The 20857-nt window shown below is 35.4% G+C and overlaps 1 protein-coding gene and 1 non-coding gene across 2 annotated transcripts in view; both read left to right on the top strand.

The window, feature by feature from the left end:
- Nucleotides 1-4748: 4748 nt before the first annotated feature.
- LOC145683938 (uncharacterized) overlaps nucleotides 4749-20857 on the top strand; it is a 73504-nt gene continuing 57395 nt past the window's right edge. Inside the window, exons 1-3 of the mRNA XM_081755634.1 lie at nucleotides 4749-5388; nucleotides 9166-9260; nucleotides 20338-20472. Of these exons, the coding sequence (XP_081611760.1) occupies nucleotides 5352-5388; nucleotides 9166-9260; nucleotides 20338-20472 (267 nt within the window). The 5' untranslated portion in view covers nucleotides 4749-5351. The remainder of the gene's footprint in view (nucleotides 5389-9165; nucleotides 9261-20337; nucleotides 20473-20857) is intronic.
- TRNAQ-CUG (transfer RNA glutamine (anticodon CUG)) lies at nucleotides 19570-19641 on the top strand. Its single transcript has one exon. It is a non-coding gene; the product is annotated as a tRNA-Gln (tRNA).

A 20857-nucleotide genomic window follows, 5' to 3' on the forward strand; every position in this document is an offset into this window, starting at 1 on the left:
CGAAGATGTTTTGAAACTGATAGGAGTAGAGATGCAAGGGCTGTGAAAAAACCCGGCTTTTTTTTTTTTGGAAAAAACTCGTTTTTTTCTGCTTCGCTTTTTTGCTTGGGAAATTTTGGGCTTTTTTCAAAATTCTGCTTTAAATTGATAAAACAGACTTTGTTTCCCTCCTCTATAACACAAAAAGTCATTTAATTAGTGGTTGATGCTGATAATAATATAAAACCTCGAAAATAAACCATGAATTTCGAAAAGATATTTCAAACAATTGTACTTCAACATATTTACATTATGAATTCCAAAGAATTAACCAATGTATATAATAAGAATTTTTTAACCTCCTATGTACAAAAGTAAGCAGGGTTGGCAAAGTAAGCAGGGTTGTTTTTGAAAATGCCAAAAACCCGTTTTGGGGGGGAAGTTTAAACCAGGTTTTTTTGGGTTTAAACCAGGTTTTTTGATTTAGATATTTTGCTTTATGTATTTATATTATATATTCACAGAAATAAGTTTGTTTCGCCTTGGTGTTATTATGCAACAACGGGGTTATGTTGGAAGAGGTCCCATAAACTTAAAGAAGTCCGGTCAGTGAATTTCTTAAATTGAGAAACTCCCGCCCTAGCCATCGGGAAAATCCCGTCATTACTTTAAATGTAAAACAATGACGGGAAAATTCTGTTTTTGCTTTGCATGTAAAAGTTAAAGGTCAACGTATCATAATCAGTACGCTAAAACTGATGTATTAAATTACAAATTTAGTACCGGTACGTAGATATCATTGAAAGTCCAATCCAAGCTAATGTTGGAAGCTACGTAGGCAAATCGATAAATTTTGCCAATTTATATCAATATATTTAAGCAACCTTGGCTTCTTTATAAAACAACAGGCATTCACGCATGCAGAAATATATAATTTGGTTTCGTTTCGTATGTTTAGGCTTACGTAATATCGAGATTATCAAGGAGAAGATTTTCGCTTAAAGTGACGTCCGAACCGCTATTTGGTTTACGCATGAAAGAAGGGTTGTGGCTCGACCGAGAATTGAACATGGGACACCTTGATTAAAAGCTGAAAAGGAAATAAAACTAATGCAGATGGTTTGATATGTGGAAACGTCGCCATGAAGTTCACAACATTCGCATTTTTCATTCTTTTTATTTTTTTGGTTTAAACCAGTTATTAAAAAAAAAAAAAAAAAAACAGCTGGTGTAAACCAGTCAACCCTAAAAGTAAACACTTCTTTTAAAAAAATGCACAAATAACTAACAAAATTGTATATAGTATTTTTATTTCAAAATATTCGATATTCTCTTTTTGAAACAAAATAAAATTAAAATTAAACATCAGAGAAATACTTAGATTTATATGATACACTTATAGGCTGCACATCTAGAGCTTTTGGTTCTGTATATTCTTGAAATTCTACAGTTAAGTTTTATATAACCACCGTCACGGTTTACCCAATCCTCAAGTTTTCTGAATTTTTAACAAGAGGGATTCAACATATTACGGACCCCCCTTCAAAAAAAAAAAAAAAAAAAAAAAAAAAAAGGACTACGGAATATATTTGAGTTAAGCTAAATACAACTGCACAACAAACATGACTGAGTGGTTAACTTTTGTGCTTCTATCGGGAAGTCGGGGATTTAACCCAGCATTCGACCATTCTGACAAAGCTTTTCTTCATTCCATCTGTGAATCAGGGGCGGATCCAGGACCGACTTCTGGGGAGGGGGCGGTGGATTGTCATACTGATACTTTTAAGGGCTCCAAACTTTGGGATGATTTTTATTTATATATATAAAATAAGAAAGTTTTCTCTTCTGGGGGGGGCGATCGCCCCGATCGCCCCCCCCCCTGGATCCGCCCCTGCTGTGAATGTAGAAATAGTGCGTGTACTGTGAGTTGGCTGACTTCCTTTCTTATTGTTTTTAAATCGTTATCATTACTAATTACCAACAGTGAGGGTTTTGCGAAGGTTAGGGGAGCGGTCTTTCGGACTGAAGCCTGTTCCCCAAAGTTACGGAATGTCTAAAACAAACGAAATATCTATTAGTTATGCCTTTACTCATAAACTTTGAGCTCCCGTCAAATAAAAATTAGTAAGAAAAATCCCTCCCAAAATACTTTTTTCTAAATCCGCCACTGATTCTCAGTATAAAATGATCTTCAAGGTTGTATCTGGAAGATTATTGCTAAACATATAAACTAAACGAAATATTAATTATGCCTGTACTCATAAACTTCAAGCACCTACCAAATAAAATTAGGACATTTTAGAAAACGAAACAGAGAAACCCCTCCCAAAGTACTTTCCTAAATCCGCTACTGATTATTTGTATAAATTAGTATTCAAAGTTGTATCCGGAAAATTATTGCTAAATCATTGCAGAGCTACAGTATAACAGAAATGTGGAAGTACGGTTTGACAGATATATTGAAAAACGTACGCTTTGACGGATATATAGAAAAACGTACGCTTTGACGGATATATAGAAAAACATAAGTTTAATTTTTGCGCTAGAAGCTAGAGTAGTAAGCTCTTAGAAATAAAACACGGATGATAAACTAAAATGATCTAGAGAAGAAAAAAAATGTCGATAAGTCAAAAGTTAAAATAAAGTTAAATAGCCTCTAAAATTGCTCTCAAATACTACATTCTTCATCTTAGCTTTAATTCGTAAAACATGTGCTCCATCCATCTTGATGGTAAATTTCAGAGCGAAATATGACATTTAGGTCATGGAATTCTTATCTAACTGTAGAACATACTATAAGAAAGCTATTTAGATAGAAAAATCATGAAAATGAAAAAAGCCAAAATTTCCAAAATTCTCGTTTTTTCCCCCAAAAAAGCCTGCTTTTTGTGTGAAAAAAAAAAACATCGATTCAAAAAGCCGGCTTTTTTGTATCTCTAGATAGGAGAGAAGAGGACACTTCTAGACAGCATCCTTCGTAGGAAGGCCAATTGAATTGGACACATTTTGCGAAGAAATTGTCTTCTTCATACCGCCACAGAATGAAAGATGGAAGGAAAGCGAGGAATAGGAAGAAGAAGAACTCAAGTAATCGATGATTTGAAAAACAAGAAAATATTGAGAATTAAAAGAGGAGGCTGAAGATCGAAAAACGTAAAAGAAACATTTCCAGGCCTAAACCTAAAATTTAAAAAAAAAAAAAGAACTCATTACTCCCAGTACCTGCCGAAACGCAGAATACTTAATAATAATAATAATAATAATAATAATAATAATAATAATAATAATAATAATAATAATAATAATAATAATAATAATAATAATAACTTACGGGAAAACGTAAGATCTGGCAACCCTGTTCCGAAGTAATAAGGTTGATGCTCAAAGTGAGCTTCCTCGTGGACTATATGGTTAGTGTACACGCCTTTTGCGCTGTAGACCAGGGTTCAAATCCTAGTGGAAAATCATGTGGTTTGCATCTTACGTTGAGCTGTAAGTCCACGTATCATACAGTTTTGCTGCTACAAGAGACGCTAAATTTCAATCCAACCAAAGAATAAAGCTCAGAGTGATCATCTCTTATGTTCCATTACTTGCTTTTATATTTTTTCTAAAACTTTCCTTTTAAAAAATACCAACTTTCAAACTTAATGCATCCAACAACCTACCAATATTTTGTTGGAGATACAGTCAGTATTTAAAAAATATTTTGGTATAAATTCTTAACATTGTAAAACAAAACAAATAAATAACAATTGAGTTTTGTTTCACAGAGTGAAAATATGATCGACTTCCAAACGATGGGATCTCAGTCCTCAAACTTGAAGTAATATATTTTCAACTATTTAAAAAATATTTTGGTATAAATTCTTAACATTGTAAAACAAAACAAATAAATAACAATTGAGTTTTGTTTCACAGAGTGAAAATATGATCGACTTCCAAACGATGGGATCTCAGTCCTCAAACTTGAAGTAATATATTTTCAATTACAGGTTACAATATATGAATAAGATCAAAGATAGAGCCTGTTCCTCGGACTTTGAATCCATATCTAAAAGCTATTACTCACTATCCTTTTACTGTTTTGGTTCTATGGAACTTAATATTGAAGTCGGAAGCGTTGATTGATGTTTATGATATCACTTCCTGTTGCGATAAGGGGCTAAAATCAGAGGTGAAACATATTCTTGCGGTATTAAATTCATATAAAAAAATGATTTACGTTATTTATTTTCGTTTTATCCATTACACGATCTGTGTTGTAAATCGCGGTTTCAACAAATAGCTATATAAAAATCGAGAGAAAACTCATTCTTGGGACTGTCTCTGTGTAAAATAATAATAATAATAATAATAATAATAACAATAATAATAATAATAATAATAATAATAATAATAATAATAATAATAATAATAATAATAATAATAATAATAATAATAATAAACTGTTTCAACAAAATTTTCTCTCGAACTCTTCAAGATTCTACTGACGCATTTTGCATCATCCCAGTCGGAACTAGAAAACTTAAATTACACTTTTTTTTTTTTTTGTATGATAACGATTTAACACTCGCCCACTTTTAAATAATAATAGAATAGGCTATAAGCTCAAACAATAGTATTAAGATTGTAAAAAACAAAAAAGCTGTAAAAATATAAGTAAATATCAAAACTTCTCCTGTATGAACGAGATTTTTTTTTTGTCTCGAAGTAAATTTGAATACAACAGCTGATAAATGAGTAAGACAACTGAGAACACATCCGTCATCTGTGACGTCAAATATTGCATCCCATGATGCTTACCGGTCAAAGAGATAATGCGGCTGGTCGCCATGATTTGTTTTGGTGAATCTGATTCATCTAGTGTTAGGTGGTTAAAAGTATATAACTAGTGGAGATGTAGAAGATACAAAAGAAGAATTTAAAAAATGCTCTCGAGCATTTTCGAGTGATAATATTAGTTTGATTCATTACCTCGTTTAATTGTATTATACAGTGCGAAAGTGTATTGCTGTAAGGTGAAGGTTAATCGGTGTATACCGGCTTGTGGCATGACAAGAATGCCTTCCTCTGACACCTGTATTACCTTTCGAGGTGAAGGTCTAGGTCAGAATTTTATGCCAGAGTATGTTATGTACAACACTGGATATTTATGCATATTGACTATCCTTGCTTCCTCTCTTCATATCATTCAAATAAATAAATAAATGTATTTTTCTCATTTGTGAAGCAAGAGATTTCGAAGAGCTTAAATATTTAATGTATGATTACACTAGGTATAAATTAACCAAAATAAATATTAGTAGAGTTGCTTTGTTGTGTAATTAAATTTCGACGATATTCAATAATAACCTAAAACTGCCGTGAACATGGACAGTGTATGTGATACCGGTAATGAAGTAAAAGGTGAGTGAATATATGCATATCCCAATTTTCCGTAAGTGATTAGTGGTTGAAAATTCCAGAAAGTTCGAATTTTTTTCTGATTAATATCCGAGTTGAATAAAGAAACTGCCAAAACCTACTACTTATTACACTCATGCTTTACAGTAAGTGCATTGTAGGCTGTTCAGTATGGAATACAGATGTATTTATGGTAATAGTATACATGAGAACCCCCTGATCTGCGTTTCTTCTGTGTTCTATTATCACTTGTACATGAAATACCATAAATTTTCTACGTAGTTCAATAGTAAGAAGTATCCATGTGCACAAGACATGCGAAATGCGTTAAATTCTCTCCCCCCCCACACACACATAGTCATAGATAAAGTACAAGGGCACTACACATGCAGATATAAAGTACAGGTACGTTCTTTTTTATTTTCGTATCAGTCGATAAGTAAATAAAAGTCGCTTTGTTATCCCCTTTGTAAGTTCGTACATACTCAATGAATAATCCCTAAAAGTATGAGCGTCCTGCTCTTTCGGGAACTGATGCAGCTTCATGTATACTATATCCGTATTCAGTTGTATCTCAACTTTGGTCAACCACTATAAATATTCATTTAGTCCTTAACCATCGTCATGTTTTGTCAGGGTTGGCTGGTTTAAACCAAGGTTTTAAACCAGCTGGTTTTTTCAAAACGAAACAACTGGTTTAAAAAAAAATCGTAAAAGTGTAAGTGTTTGTAAAATCTTGATGAACACACATTTGTGGGTTATCACGTTTCACTCCCGTATATTATTCGTATTATATTCAGACCTAAATTCCCCATTCATTACTCAAAAAGGTTATACTACAAAAGCAACTTCTTTTTACAAGTTTATTTTGTGATTTTTTTTTGTAGTTGTTATTATTGTTATGTAATTGCAATCGAAGAAAAATTCTAAGTATTGTTTCGTTTCAATGTTTACTATTGATAAAATACATCGAAAATGCCGTATTTTTGTGTGTGTGTGTGTGGCTGGGGGTCATACAGACCTCACGAGAGGCATTTAGTGAAATAAGTATCTTTGGTATCTAGGCTATTTATGTATAAATGAGTTTGAGCCAAAGTGGACTCAAATAATTCGTATCTTTATTCACTTTTCTTATTGATATGCAGATTAAGTCGGTGTATTTCTTTAATTTGGACCAATAAAAATCGTTGTTAATTAACTTTAACTAAATTAGTTCTTCTGCACTCCGTAGTACTTTGAAATTGTTCATATGTAATTCTGTGTAATGGTTTCACTTGTGCAACTGTTTATCTTTTTATCCTTCTGAAATTACTCTTGACAGTTATATTAAGAAGCATGTAAAGATCAGTATAACGGTTTTTTTTTTTTTTTTTTTTTTAAATGTCGATTCCTTTGTGAATGAGTCGGCAGACGTATCGCATTTGTGGCCAATTAGTCCTGGTTCCGAGTTCAAATGGAGGACAATTTCTCTCGGATGTAACTCGAGAAGCGGTTTTTATTCCGCTTTAAGCTTATGTGACCCCTTCCAGCATAACCCGGTTGTTGCATAATAACATCAAGGCGAAACAAACTTATTTCTGTCCATATATGATATGAATACATAGAGCAAATCATTTAAACCAAAAAAACTTGGTTTAAACCAAAAAAACCCGTTTTTTTGTTTTTTTAAATAAAAACTATGGTTTTTGCCAACCCTGTGTTTTGTCTATAAAAATGACTGTTATCCAGGGATCAAATGTAATCCAAATTTCGTTTTTAAAATTAGCGGATAGCAATTAGGAGGCATATCCCCCCTAACTCGTTTCATGGCTCCAGAACAGTGTACCTTTCAATTCAATTCAGTGACATTCAGAGGAAGAAAATGTGACTGGGCTAAGGATCGAAACTATGTTTTTCTCTTACATTGGCGATATGATTTCTACTTAAGTAACCCCTCCAGCATCAAGTCACACTTCTCCATGGTTACACCTGTATTCTTGTGGTCGGTGTTCAGCTCAGGCATTCATACAACGTTGTAATAGGACTGTATGAGCTATGCCTTAAGTACTGTTGTTTTTACGAGACGATCTAGTATAGAAAACAGTCTGAATTTATTGTACTTTGGTTCGATGCAAAATATGGTACAAAAAAGGGAGAATAAAATCGATACACGGAATATTTATTGATCCCAATCTCTTCGGAAATCCCTCTTATGGTCAAACCACGATCTCCCTTTATCAGCTTCTCCACCTTCATAACAACAACTGCATTCGGAGCGGAAAAAAAAAGGCGTCCAACAGGCAGCGACTGGGACACTTGAACGCGGAGGAAAAAACAGCATGCGCATTAAGCTGTCTTCTATTATTGGCAGTGTACGCGGGAAAATTGAAGGTCAGATACGTTTTAGATAGGTCTCGTTTGTTAGTCATTTAGGAATATAGAAAAAGCGTTAAACATTTTGATTCATTACTGTGCAGTTGTAATGAGAGCAAGTATTAGAGACCACGTAGCACAGGGTAGTGCATTTTTTCGTATTTGTTGTCATTTGCACGCATACCCATCGTCACTAATGCGCCTGCTCCTAAGGACGATTCTTCGTGCTGCTGGACCCTTCTGCTTACCCCTGACCCAAAGTGAATTATATGCAAAAAGATAAAGATGCTTTATAGTGAAAAACCTAGCAGTTTGTGTGTGTGTGTTTGTTTTATAGCATTTGTTTTCCATTCTGCGCATACTCACCATCACTGGCGTTTGTGTACTCCGTTGGTGAGCAAGCACAAGGAAAATTAATGGATGTAAAAACTATTAGGATGATATTTTCATGAAGAAACAAGATGATAAAATGTGTCAATTCTTTATTCTGAATCTGCACGACGAATTTAATGAAATTCAGAGAATGAAAAATTACAGGACAGGCGGGATTCAAGTCTAGGTCTCCGAAATATGGTGCCACTGATTCTTAGGCTGTCCCTGAATTTTTACACATATTTTTCATATCAGGGCATTACATGTAGTACATTGTATATGGTTTGAAAGTATTAGCACTGATCTTTAGATTCCACATTCCATATATTTATGTAAAATTGTACTCCTTGCTGTTCCTTAATTCATTAAAAATTACTTAAAGGAAGAAAATGTGTGACTGGGACGAGAATGAAACCCAATTATCAGAGTTACGTTACTAGTGCGTTAACATTACGCTACTCAGTCCTTCTCAAAGCAAGACAAATTTCCACTCTTAGTAAACAATGCTCTGCTGTAGACCTAACTTTGTGCTTGGAGAAATCAAGGAACATCTCACGTAATTCGTATCAATAGACACATTGCACCTAAAAAAGATACTTGAAAATGCAGGAAACTTTCAGGAATCAGAATTTAAAGTACATGGAATTATCTAATTAGTGCTTTAAATCAACGTTTAAAAGGTAAGAGTACAGAAAAAGTCACTGAAATTATAAGCAACTACGCATTATTTGAATTAATACTGGTTTGTGTTTGTGGCACAGAATGTACGGTAAAGGTTTAATATTATTTAAAAATCATGGAAATTTATTTACCTGTTTGTACATTGATTTAACATATCGGGAAAATTATTGTTACCACTGTTATGATATTTAATAACAGACCACTGTTATTATATTTAATTTACTTTCCATTAGAAAAAAAAATGACTTATATAGCTGTTGAAACTGTTCTTGAATTGTTAGGAATTGTAAGAGGACATCTATCTCTGTTTTTGTATATGTATTAACTTGTACCGATGCAGTTGCAAAAAATAGTAATAAAATAATTCCTTTTCAGTACAAGTCAAGAAGCCCCATCCACCGAGTCGTCACAAATTTGAAGAAGAGGTCAACAATTTGAAAGCTTTAATTGAAATAAGGGAAAAGCAAGTGGTAAGTGATATAACTATTGAGTCATTTTGGTAATTTATGTACAGGTTATCCCCGCCCCCCTGACGCGATTGATCTGTAAGCAGGGTTCACATTGACTCCGAAAGTCAGGAAGATGCTTCAAAATATACAGAAAGTTAGGGAAGTCTGCTATATTTCACAGAAGAGTCAGGACGTTTTTTCTTAAGCTGCCCACAAAAGATATGAAGAACACCTCAAAGAATCAAAATATTTAGAAAAAATGATTATATATATAGGGTGTTTCAAAACAACACCGACAACGTTTGGGAGGTGATTCCCGACACTAAGATAATATAAAAAGTATAGATCAACTTGGGTGCACAAATGCTACCTTTCGGAGTTATAGGCTTCCAAAAACATGAAAAAAATGAACTTTAAATGTCCTTAGCTCCAAAACTATGGGACTTACCGAAGTCAGGTCAAGACTACATTTAGAAACTAATATATGCCCTATCCAAAAATCCTAAGGTACTTACGCAACAATTTTTACAGAGGGAGTTCGGCTACGGGCATATAATTCGAAGTACTCCCAACTACCTCTATAAAAATTGATGCGGAAGTACCTTAGAATTCTTAAATATCGATATTTGAATAGGGCACATACTAGTTCCTATGTGAAGTCTTGACGTGACTACTGTAGGTCCCATAGTTTTGGGGTTATGGACCTTTAAAGTTCATTTTTTCATGTTTTCAGCAGCCTATAATTCCGAAAGGAAGCATTTATGCACCCAGGTTGGTCTATACTTTTTGTCTTATCTTGATGTCAGGAATCACCTCCCGAACGTTGTCCGTGTTGTTTTGAAACATCTTGTATATATATATTAATGAAAGGAGGAGATAACCGATTTAAAGTTATTTTTACGAAGCAGATCCTCTGTAGATATGAATCTAATAACAGATAAAGAGTGAAAAATTGAATGACTGGACCGGGACTCCAACACGGGATCTCCGGCAGGCCGTACTGATACGTTAATCACTACGCTAGAGACGTGCACGTGCTGGGCTCAGCCCGAGGCTCGAAGCCCTGCCCGGCCCGCGGGCCAGGCTTGGCCGAGCCAACACAGATTTCTCTTCAAGTCGGACCCGGCTAGGGCCGATTAATTGCAATTCTTTAATAATTATTAACTTTCGTTAAACAATAATTAGGATAAAGGCAAACGTTGAAGAAGCGTGCCCGTGAAAAATGTTACAAAATGAGACTTAAAATTTTTCGGGCCCGGGCCGGGCTTGGGCCAAGAATTTTAAAAAACTTATCGGGCCGGGCCGGGCTCGGGGCGAAAAGTTCGGCCCGTGCAGGTCTACACTACGCCACCCAGTACGTTTCCCAGAACTGCCACACACTCTCCCATTCCTGAAGTCGGTGCTTTCCACCCGGGCCTGAAAGAAGAGAAAGAAAAAAGGATAAAAAGTCATTTTTTTACAGTTTTGATCTCGAGCTTCGAAAAAAGCGGAAAGCTTGGGGGAAAAAATTAAATTTTCGAGTAGTATCTTATTACCGTATACTATGCTTTTAAAATTAAAACCATTTTGTATTTACTAGTTTACATTACTTATTTCTCTTGTATTAGAATAGAAAAATTTTGTTGCAACAAATATAAGAATGTGCACCACTTATCCCAGCACTTTAAAGGTAGTACCGTGAAAGAATGTAGTTACGGCTACAAAAGAAACTATAATATATTTCTAATTCGGATTTAAATTATCTTAAGCAAACTTACGAAGTTATGAACAAAACGGAAAATGTTTGTTTTAGTTGATGACGTTGAAGTTGCTTAAGCAATATGTTTTACATTTTTCACAAAATATTTCTAATTATTACAGATAATTTGTCGCACTAGAGAACAGTTCTCATACTAGATTTTGTACTATCCGCTGCAGAGAAGAAAACAAGTTCGAGGAGAAGAAGTGGGGAACGGAGGATGTAGTCGTCACCCTTTCTAAACTGTCAGAATTGTTTATGATTCTTCAAAGACACATTCTGGCAGAGTTGCCAGGGATACAGCGAATGCCATGTTTGTGTGAAAATCAAAAGAAATGCTACTGCCTGACTATTTTCTGGGAGGCGGGGATTTAGTAAATCAAGCTTCACTGACATCTAACACATGGCTACCCAGCAGTTAAGGAACAGCGGCATTCTGTCTCAGTATGGTCATTCAAAGTTAAAAAAAAAAAAAAAAAAAAAAAAAAAAAAAAAAAAAAAAAAAAAAACGTATAACAGCTCATCAACAAATTTATTGTATTTGAGAGTAAAGTGTTATTCTTTTCGCTGTAGATTAATTACAAGATCTAAGGAAGAATCTCAAGAAATTGTTTAATAATAATTAAAACTTATTGATATAATTCTTTTTTCAGTCTCCATATCTTCATCTCGTCAGAAAATAATGTTGTAAGTCAATTCACCATGCACAACCACTAGTACAGTTGTCGGAGCTAGCGTTCATTATCGACTTTTTACCATTAACAACTTATTATTATGTGTAAGTTGATGTACAGAAAATAAGAGAATTCTCGTGTAATAACGTGAAAATGCCACTGGACTAGACCTTATATTATGTGTTTATTGTTAGCATCTTGCACCTATGCTTTCATCTCAAATGCAAATACTTGCTTACATTTTATGCCATAAAATGGAGAGAAACCGTCTCCAGCGTTTAAGGTGTTAGTCTCAGCATTTATCTGATACGAAACAGAAAAATAAGACCTCGGTCCAATGAAACAAACAAGTTCCCGTTGTTCTGCATCGTAGGTTATTTTGCATGGAAACTTGACAATAATTAACTAAAAAAATACCCTTCATGCTGGGAATGGACAATGCACTCATCTATTACTGCATCCGTTGCATCGTTTTTCCCGAAGTCCTTCCATTTCAAGAAATATATTTACCTAGTCCGTGGGTTCGTCTTAGTAGATAGCAATTTTCAAACTTAGTGCAATGTTCGAAGTGTTCTCTGATTTCCGCCAAGTCAGTTTTTTCGCTATTTTTTAAAGAAGGGCAGTATTTCTTGAAAGTCCTGTTTGTTTTGTAAGTTAATTCTGAATAAGATAAAAGATCAATCAACTTAATAGATTCTGTTTAGTGATAATTTCATCCAGTTAAATAATGGCTTCAGTTCGTAGGAAAGGAACCAAGTATTCACAGTAAAGCTAGAGAAGATGTGAGAATAGTTCTAGATAAATGTGATGAAAAAACAAGTGGATACTGAGATCAGTATCTTGATATAAGACCCTAACTGACAGTTTCTTGTGTTTTATTAATTTGCTTGCAGTGTGAATAATTACATAACTGTATTGTATTAGCAAATAATATATAAAAATGTTAATCTATCTGAAAAAATATTTTTAGAAAATAAATGCATTATTCTTTTAAAACTATCACAAGTGAATTACTCATTTGTTGTTTATTTATTTTATTAATACACTAGCTGAACCTGCGCTCTCTACACAGTGCATCATTCGCATATGAGCATAAATATCCTTCTTATTCCTCACATCTGTACATGTCCTTTTACAGACACAAGTGAAAAAAGTCTTGATTTAAAAAAATCGGCAAGGCGTATCATAAAGGGGACCTCAATATCTCGCACCATTTGCAAGATTTGAGCCTACTTCCGGTTGGAGTTTCTAATTCATGCATGACCAGTGTTTTCTTTCTTCTTCCATGCAGTATGTAATAAGCAAATACATTACATACGCAATTAATTATAATCGCAGTTATATATGGTGTTCATTGAGCAAATCCTCCAAAAATAAAGATTCATCTTACTGGTTAAACTGGAGAAATGGTTATCGTTCCTTTTTCATTATTATTTGGCCATGAAATAAACGCCTGCGACATATGCAACCCATATATACAACATCGTGGTGTTGGAATGTATAACGAGTAGGATATGGTGCTTTAGTTTTTTTTTTTTTTAATTTCAACGCTTCCATGCGTACCCTAAAAAATGTAATAAAGAAATAACGGCCATGATTTTAAAATACTCATTAGAACTGGACAATCTACGCAAAATTTCCAATCGATCAGTGAAAACGTCATCTTTCTAGAGCCTGTAGTTTTCGAGATCTCATTGTCGAAAGGATTGGCCACAAACATAAATTTCCGCAACATATAGTTTAAAAGAACTCGGAAGATGGAAGCACAATTCATGTGCATTGATTTTAGAGAAGGCTTATTAAAATACAAAGGCTTTGAACAACAATTTTATGTCTTAAACTTTATGAAAAAGATCTAGTTAACTGATTTATTTAAAGTACTCGTACTTAAAATGTTTGTTTCTGTTAAACGTGAAATCACATATAACCGTAAATGAAAGACTTGAAAGCCATAGTTATACGTTGGAGCTCGAGCGCTTTTAATTGCTATTGTAGCATTTTAATAGATACTTCTGAGTCTTATTGACATCTATACCTTTAAGTCTGTCACCTATGAAGGATGACGTCCTTTGGCGAACACACGATCCGATGAAGGGAAGGGAAGTAGCGTGTGGGACCTGTATGTCCAACATTAATCTGGTGTCAATGAGCAAAACTCAGGAGAAACCTCATTCAGGATGACTGGCCGAGTGTCACCATCTGGAATCGAATGCGGGACTGCTTGCACCAAAGGCAAGAACGTTACCGACTACCTACACGGGGTCATGAGTTACTCATTTAGTAGCTAAATCACAGCGAGAAGTTAGAACTGATATTGTTTTACTCCTTCTACTACGATTTATTTTCTGAATTCTGATAATTGAAGTATAAGTTATAAAAGGGCGTTGTAAATGGTTTATCATTATATAACTTTCAAACCATCAATATAGTAACCCTACGTGATGCTACAATAGTTTAAATTTTATGACGAGTGTAGCTCGTCATTGTGCCATTTGACACCGGGAGGCCATAACGAGCTAGACTCATTTCAGTGCAATGGGTTAAAGTATTTTGACAGACTACATAGCATAGATAAACTTCTTAATAACATTTTGTTTGTTTATTGATTTTTAGTGTTTTCTTTTCAAATGAATTGAAAAAAAAAAAGAAAGTTGCAATTAGATCGTCAAAATAATTCTAAATCTGCAAATTGTCTACATAGTAGCCATTGACGCAAATCCCGGGGGAATGGGGGGGACATGTACCCTCCAATCTTGGAACTGGGGAGAATTGTCTCTCCAATAATCTGATTTGAAATGTGCTTTTTTGGGGGGGATAAAAATGTGATGATTTGTGTCCGATTGCCAAAGGGTGCAAATAACCACTCGCCCGGGGCGAGTGGTTAATCGGTGCGGGCGAGTATTTAATATCATACCGAAGTTAAGTAAATGAATTCTATTTTAGGATGTGGGCCAATAGCTTTTTTCTTGGGCGAGTAAAATTTTGCTGCTTATTTGCATCCCTGGATTACCACAAAAGAAAGTGAGATGAAATTGATGTCCTCACAGAATAAGCCTCAAATCTGCCCGCCTCCCAATGTTGAAGACAACTCTGCTCACCTGATCCTCCACGGCATTGTTTTTCAACTTCGTAAATATTTTGAACATCACTTAAAGAAAGAAAGAAAAAGAAAAGCTTATGGGTCAATCTTATCCGTCCACCCCAATGTTGAAGACAGATTTGCGCCGCTGATAGTCATTTTTATAATGAGATTACATCAACGAATTTTGTTTAAGAAAGTGAATTCAGCTAACGACAAGGATAAGTTCAAAAAAGGTTATCTCTAACTTTAGACAAAAAGGGCTTTAAGCAGTGCTTGCGTTTATTTCAACAAAATTAGCTTATCGAGATTGAAAATAAGAATAGCGACTGAAGAGATGAAAAGCATAATCTATTAAGGATTGGCTACTTCACGTAATGGATTTAGTTTCTGGTGTTGGTTGAAAGTATTTTTTACCTCTACTATAATAATAATAATAATAATAATAATAATAATAATAATAATATCATTCTATTCTAACCATTTCGTTATTTGCTTCTTTCTTGTTTCCTTGATTCCTGATTTCTAGAAGGAAATCTAGATATGACTTGGCCACCCTGTAAAAAAGTCTTCACTGTCGGGAGTGGATGGAGAAACTCAGCTGGAAGGGTCGAGAAGATCGAATTCCGTAGACTTGCAGACTTCACATAAAGTTTACATAAAATTCTGTATTTGAATATTAACTAGTAATAATTATATATGTTACTGCTCTTTCTTTTAAGAAGTAATTTATTTAAAATCAACAAAATTTCACCAGATCAAAGGTCATATTCAGAACTCAGTTTCATTCAAGAGCCCTATTTGTTGCAACAGGAACACTCCATGATAGTAGACTTGTATGTAACTGTAAAAGTTGTGTAATTAATACACATCCATGAATAAACGACTAAAAGGGGCATAGAGGAAATGAGTGGAGACTATTAATTGCAATAGTTTTGTTTTCGATTTTTTTTTTTTTTTAATAATAGCAATATTGAAATTTTTCAACGTTCATTTTCACGCGTTCGAAAAAAAAGTTCTATTACTACACTTCATTTGATACAACTTGGCCTTTCTGACAGTTGCTATCTTCTGCTTTTTCCGTCCTGCACGTGGTCATAACAGCCAGACAAGAACTGTTTCTATGGTAGCAGCACGTTTAGCCAGTTATGGTGACACATTTCTCTTGCTCGGCAATGATAAACATTCCACCCTTTCAGTACGTAGCCAATTTAAATATAAACAAATACACATCATTTTAGTCGACCTTGAGTAGTGGACCTGCTTGTTATTGAGAGCATTCTTTTTAGTTCTCTCTTGTGTTATTTAATTTTATAAAACTGAGATTTACTTGCAGTGAATACTTCAGTGCATTATTCATTTCTGACAAAAATTGTTCAATTTTTCAAGCTCTTTCGAACGAGGTATCACTCGACCTATGTTCCCTTTTGAAAATTTTACGTTCACCCCCTCCCCCAAAATGGGGGGCGGGGGAAACCTAATGTTTGACTCATTTTTTAGTGTCTCTCTCTCTCTCTCTCTTAATAAGTGTGTGCGTGTGTTCTCTGAAATGGATGAAGCGGTAAAATGCAAATCCTGTTCGTGGAAGACGGGAGCGACGAAGAATTCACTCGCCTGTAAAGAAATATTAAAAAATTGGACAAGGTGTCGCTTTACGAAGCCAAGCCTGCGAGATGGTGTGTTCAGTACGCGAATACTTTGAGTGGGAAAGAGAAAATGGTGGTCCTGTAATCGATGAGAATCAAGTTACAGCGGCTGCCCTATAATATATATACGTATAACTTGAAGAGAAGGAAGAACAAGAAAAGGACGAGCCTGGACCATCGCTGATGTTCAAAACATCGTTTCTATGAAAAGAAGATCACAAACCTCGATTCTTTCAGCGGGATGCCCTTCGTCGTCACATTTATGAGTATTGTATGCGCAAGGAGCATCCCACATTAAGAGTCCCAAGCCAACCTTAAAGAAGCGAACTTGTTCCACGGAACTAAGTTCTCGTTTAGAAGCTGTCTCATGGACTTGGGGTTCGAGTTTAACAAATTCTTGAAACGCACAGTGCTGATGGAAAGAAGTAACATCGTGACTTGGCGTGGTCGGTACATCAAAACTATGAAGAAATGCGATTATTATAGTGTTTGGTTAGACGAGACATGGGTCAACGCAGGCCATATATTAGAAAAAGACTGGACCGACCATATTGCGCATAGTACAATAAACGCATCAATAGGGAAGGGGGGGGGGGGGTGGCGATAATTGTTCCTCATGCTGGCATATCTCGTGGTTTTGTCGCAGACTGCCTATTCATTTTCAGATGTAAAACAACTGGTAATTATGAACCCCGATAAATTTGCAAATTGGTTCCAAGAAGCTCTTGGAAAACATATCCCCTAAATCCATCATTGTAATGGGCAACGCCCCGTACCATTCCGTTATGCTAGACAACCCCCCAACAACAGGTCTTGGACTGGCTAAAGCACAACACCACTATGCAGTTTGAGCCTGACATGAACAAGGCAGAACTTCTAGAAGTGGTGCCCAAAATTCCTTCGTACAGACGTGACGAATTAGCAAGGGAAAAGGGTCACTAGATCATGAGACTTCCCTCTTACCACTCCCACTTAAATTCTATAGAAAATATTTGGGCATAAGTAAAAGGATACGTCGCGAGGGAAAAAAAGTAGTAAATGCTGATTATTTTTTTCCTTTTATTCCTCTAAACTGAATGATAAGTTATAGTGTTCCCAGTGTCACGGATCAGAGAAAATTCGCTTGCTTAGACATGGAAATCCAGAGAAATCTATACCAGAATTTCAGTGTGAACCCTGCATTATCTTCATTACACTAGTTTTTCTCATTCAGACAATTAAAACGCTTAGGAAAAATAAAAACATTAAGAACAAACATGGAACAAACTTGACCAAGGGAAGAGCGGTGATGGAACATGCTTTGTGTAGTTCAACGATTACACATCAAATGATGATAATGTAAGCTGTAATGTGGCGAAATCAATTTGTGCGCTCTTTATCGATCAATGGAGAGTCGAAAGCTCGGCAGTACAAATAATGTTCAGGAATTACAGACATCTGTAAATAAAACGATATATTTTTTCTCCTTTGTAGCGCCGTAGGTGCTCTAGAATATTTTTTTCTCTTTTGTGAGCACCGTAGCCACACTAAAATATTTTTTCTCCTCTATCAGCACAGTAGCCGCACTAGAATATTTTTTCTCCTAGATCTTTTAAACTGTAAAAACAGAATATTAAAATTCGAACCGTAAGTACGCGAAGAATTTGCAAATACCGAATTTTCGGATAAGCCAAACCTAACGTTTTTGGTTAATTTTAAAAGAGATACGTATTCGAAAACCAAACTATAACAAAATCTAGTTTTAGCACATCCATACCAGGTATATACATACCACAATAAAAATTATAACTCCAGCGGTCTCCATAGGTGAATGGTGGGGTTCCAAAGTTGACCATTTTCCATGTTGGCTTCAATCAATAAGTTGTACCTGAGCGTCTTTGATGACCAATTATTTGGCGGGAATTTTTTTCCCAACAAAACAATATGGGCTCCTAAAAGTACGTATAGTTTCCATAAAAAAAAAAAGTTCGAACGAAGTCGGAGATGATGATGGTACAATTTTGTTTTTCTTTTCTTTTTTTTTCTTTCTTTTTGCCTGGGTTGAAGTGGAAGTCCCCATAAATCTTCAATGCGTAAGATTTCTATTATATTACTATTTGCTAGAATTAGCACTATATTTACTGCGATGTGTCTAGTTTTTTACACATTCAGATACTGCGTGTTTTGGAGTTTCCAGAGTATTGCAGTGTGTACATAAAAATTCTACACATACATTCTGGTTGGCCTTATATCTAGTCTATATGAAGTATCCCTATATGGTCCATGTTCCGTCAGGAAATTAATCATGCCTTTTTCTGGTTTTATGTGCCCTAAGTATAGCTTTTCTTGGAAGTCTGGGAAAAGTTGATATTTTCTTCTTCCAGTTGTCGAATTGTTCCATTTGTCGTGTCATTTTCTTATCATCTCTAATTTTATCGAGCACAGCCGCTGGTGGAAATACGGCTTTACGCTCTAGCGTAGGGGACACAAAATCGTTCCCATAAATGTGGATCAACCGTCTGTGGCTTATGGTTTCGAACTTCTGACACACCCTGCACATACAGATATATAGACTATGTTATTTTCTCACACTTTCACTGTGTTTCGAACTAATTTCAAAGCAGGGACGTGTTTGGTCACTAAACTTATGGTGGATCAAGCCCTGACTATACGCTAGTCAAGTAGGGCTTTACCGTTCGAATTACCAAGGATATCAACATATTTGTTTGAAGTAGGGATGGCCAAAATTTTCCGGAACCCTGGTTTCGGAAAATTTATTTTCAGGAATCGGAAATTTTACTTTCCGAAATCGGATTTTTCCGAATTCCGAAAAGTAAAAATTCAGGAATTGGCCATTCCTAGTTTGAAGCCGGCTTACAAGACCAACGAGTGTTTATCACGGTTTTGAATCCTGCCCGGGAAAACGAAATGAAACTTTGAATTTAACGTCATACAAGTATGCCCTTTAGACTAAAGGAAACGGATAAATAATGAAAGTGAACTATTGTGAAAGAATTGCTGAAGTGAAAATATGAGAGGATACGGGATAGCCCCGGGAACACGTAGGGCGCGATTTTTCCACCATAAAGGCACATGGCGTAGGTTTGTGTCAGGAACATCTCGTACCAGATGAGAGCGCTCGTGCCCCCTTCACCCTTAATTCTCGCACTGATGCTATACGAGACTTGGACCTACAGTTTAATGAAACCGGAAGGGCACGGTAGCTCAGTGGTAGAGCATTCGCCTCTGGTGTGTGGGGTCCCTGGTTCGATCCCAGCTTGTGCCAGTTGGGCTTTGTAGTGGACAAACACTGTATTTGTGAGTTTTCTCGGGGTTCACCCGTTTCCTCTCACTTTATTCATTCTATCATTGCGCTCATTTCTCATCATCACTGTCTTCTTAACCTAGCCGGCAAAACCGTGGGACATAAAACTGAAAAATTTCACTTACTGAATGAAACTCAAACCGTATGAGGTATCACTGGATATCAAACCCGGATATGCTGCCATATAGTTGCGTCTGCTAACCATGTAGCCCTGAGGGAGCTCGGGTAGTGTTTTATGAAGTATTTATTTTGTATTTACTCGTTATTTGCTGTGTCCCAACTTATAAAATGTCATTTTCCTATTATTTAATAGACGCATGTTCTTACGCTGTGTTCTGAATGCGGTCATTCGCTTTAAACGAACAGTACATTATTCGTTCAATGTTGTGCTGTTGAAAAATAATTCGTATGTATGCTCAGTTCAAGCAGAAGTGGATTTCTTCTGCAAAAAATATGGATCAAAAGCTTCCTATTTAGTTGGGGTTTAAGGAATAAGCATTGAACACAGAGGATAGATAGTACCGGTGAAAAGCATCCGCCCACCAAGTGGACATCCCCTCAAGTCTAACGATCAGGATTTTGTAATTTATAACGATTGTGTGTTACAGTTGACATGACTGCAATATTCCATGACACTTTTTTTTTTCTTTCTTTCAGCAACAATTGTTAGGAGGCGATAGTAACCCTTACTCAAAGCTTCAGTTGATTCGTGAGAGTAAAGAGATTGCCAATAAACGACGCCAGGCTATACGGGATGAGTTAGATTCACTAAACAGACAGATAAATGCTAAGGTAAGTAATATTGTATATGTATGGTTCGTGGTTCTGCATATAGCTAACTCGTAAATTTTGTGATGCTTAAATATTCATTGGAAGTTTTAAAGTATTTGTATTAAAAAGAGCGAAAAAAAGGAAAAATGAAAAAATGGAAAAGAAAAACAACGTACTACATAATTGTTTCGATAAAGGAAATAGAAAATCAGGGTGTCTATCAGTCACGAAAGTCATGAAAAAGTCACGAAATCAGAAAACTGTCAAGAAAAAGTCACGAAATTTAGCTTTCGGGTCACGATTTTTTTTATCTGTACAAATATAAGTATAGACTGGAAAATTTTGTTCTATAAATCGTCAAAACCAAAAGTGTCTATGGCCGGCTTTAGATGCTATAAATCGCAAG

Source organism: Thermobia domestica, chromosome 4 (genome assembly GCF_964235325.1).
Source record: "Thermobia domestica chromosome 4, izTheDome1.hap1.1, whole genome shotgun sequence".
NCBI lineage: Eukaryota > Metazoa > Arthropoda > Insecta > Zygentoma > Lepismatidae > Thermobia > Thermobia domestica.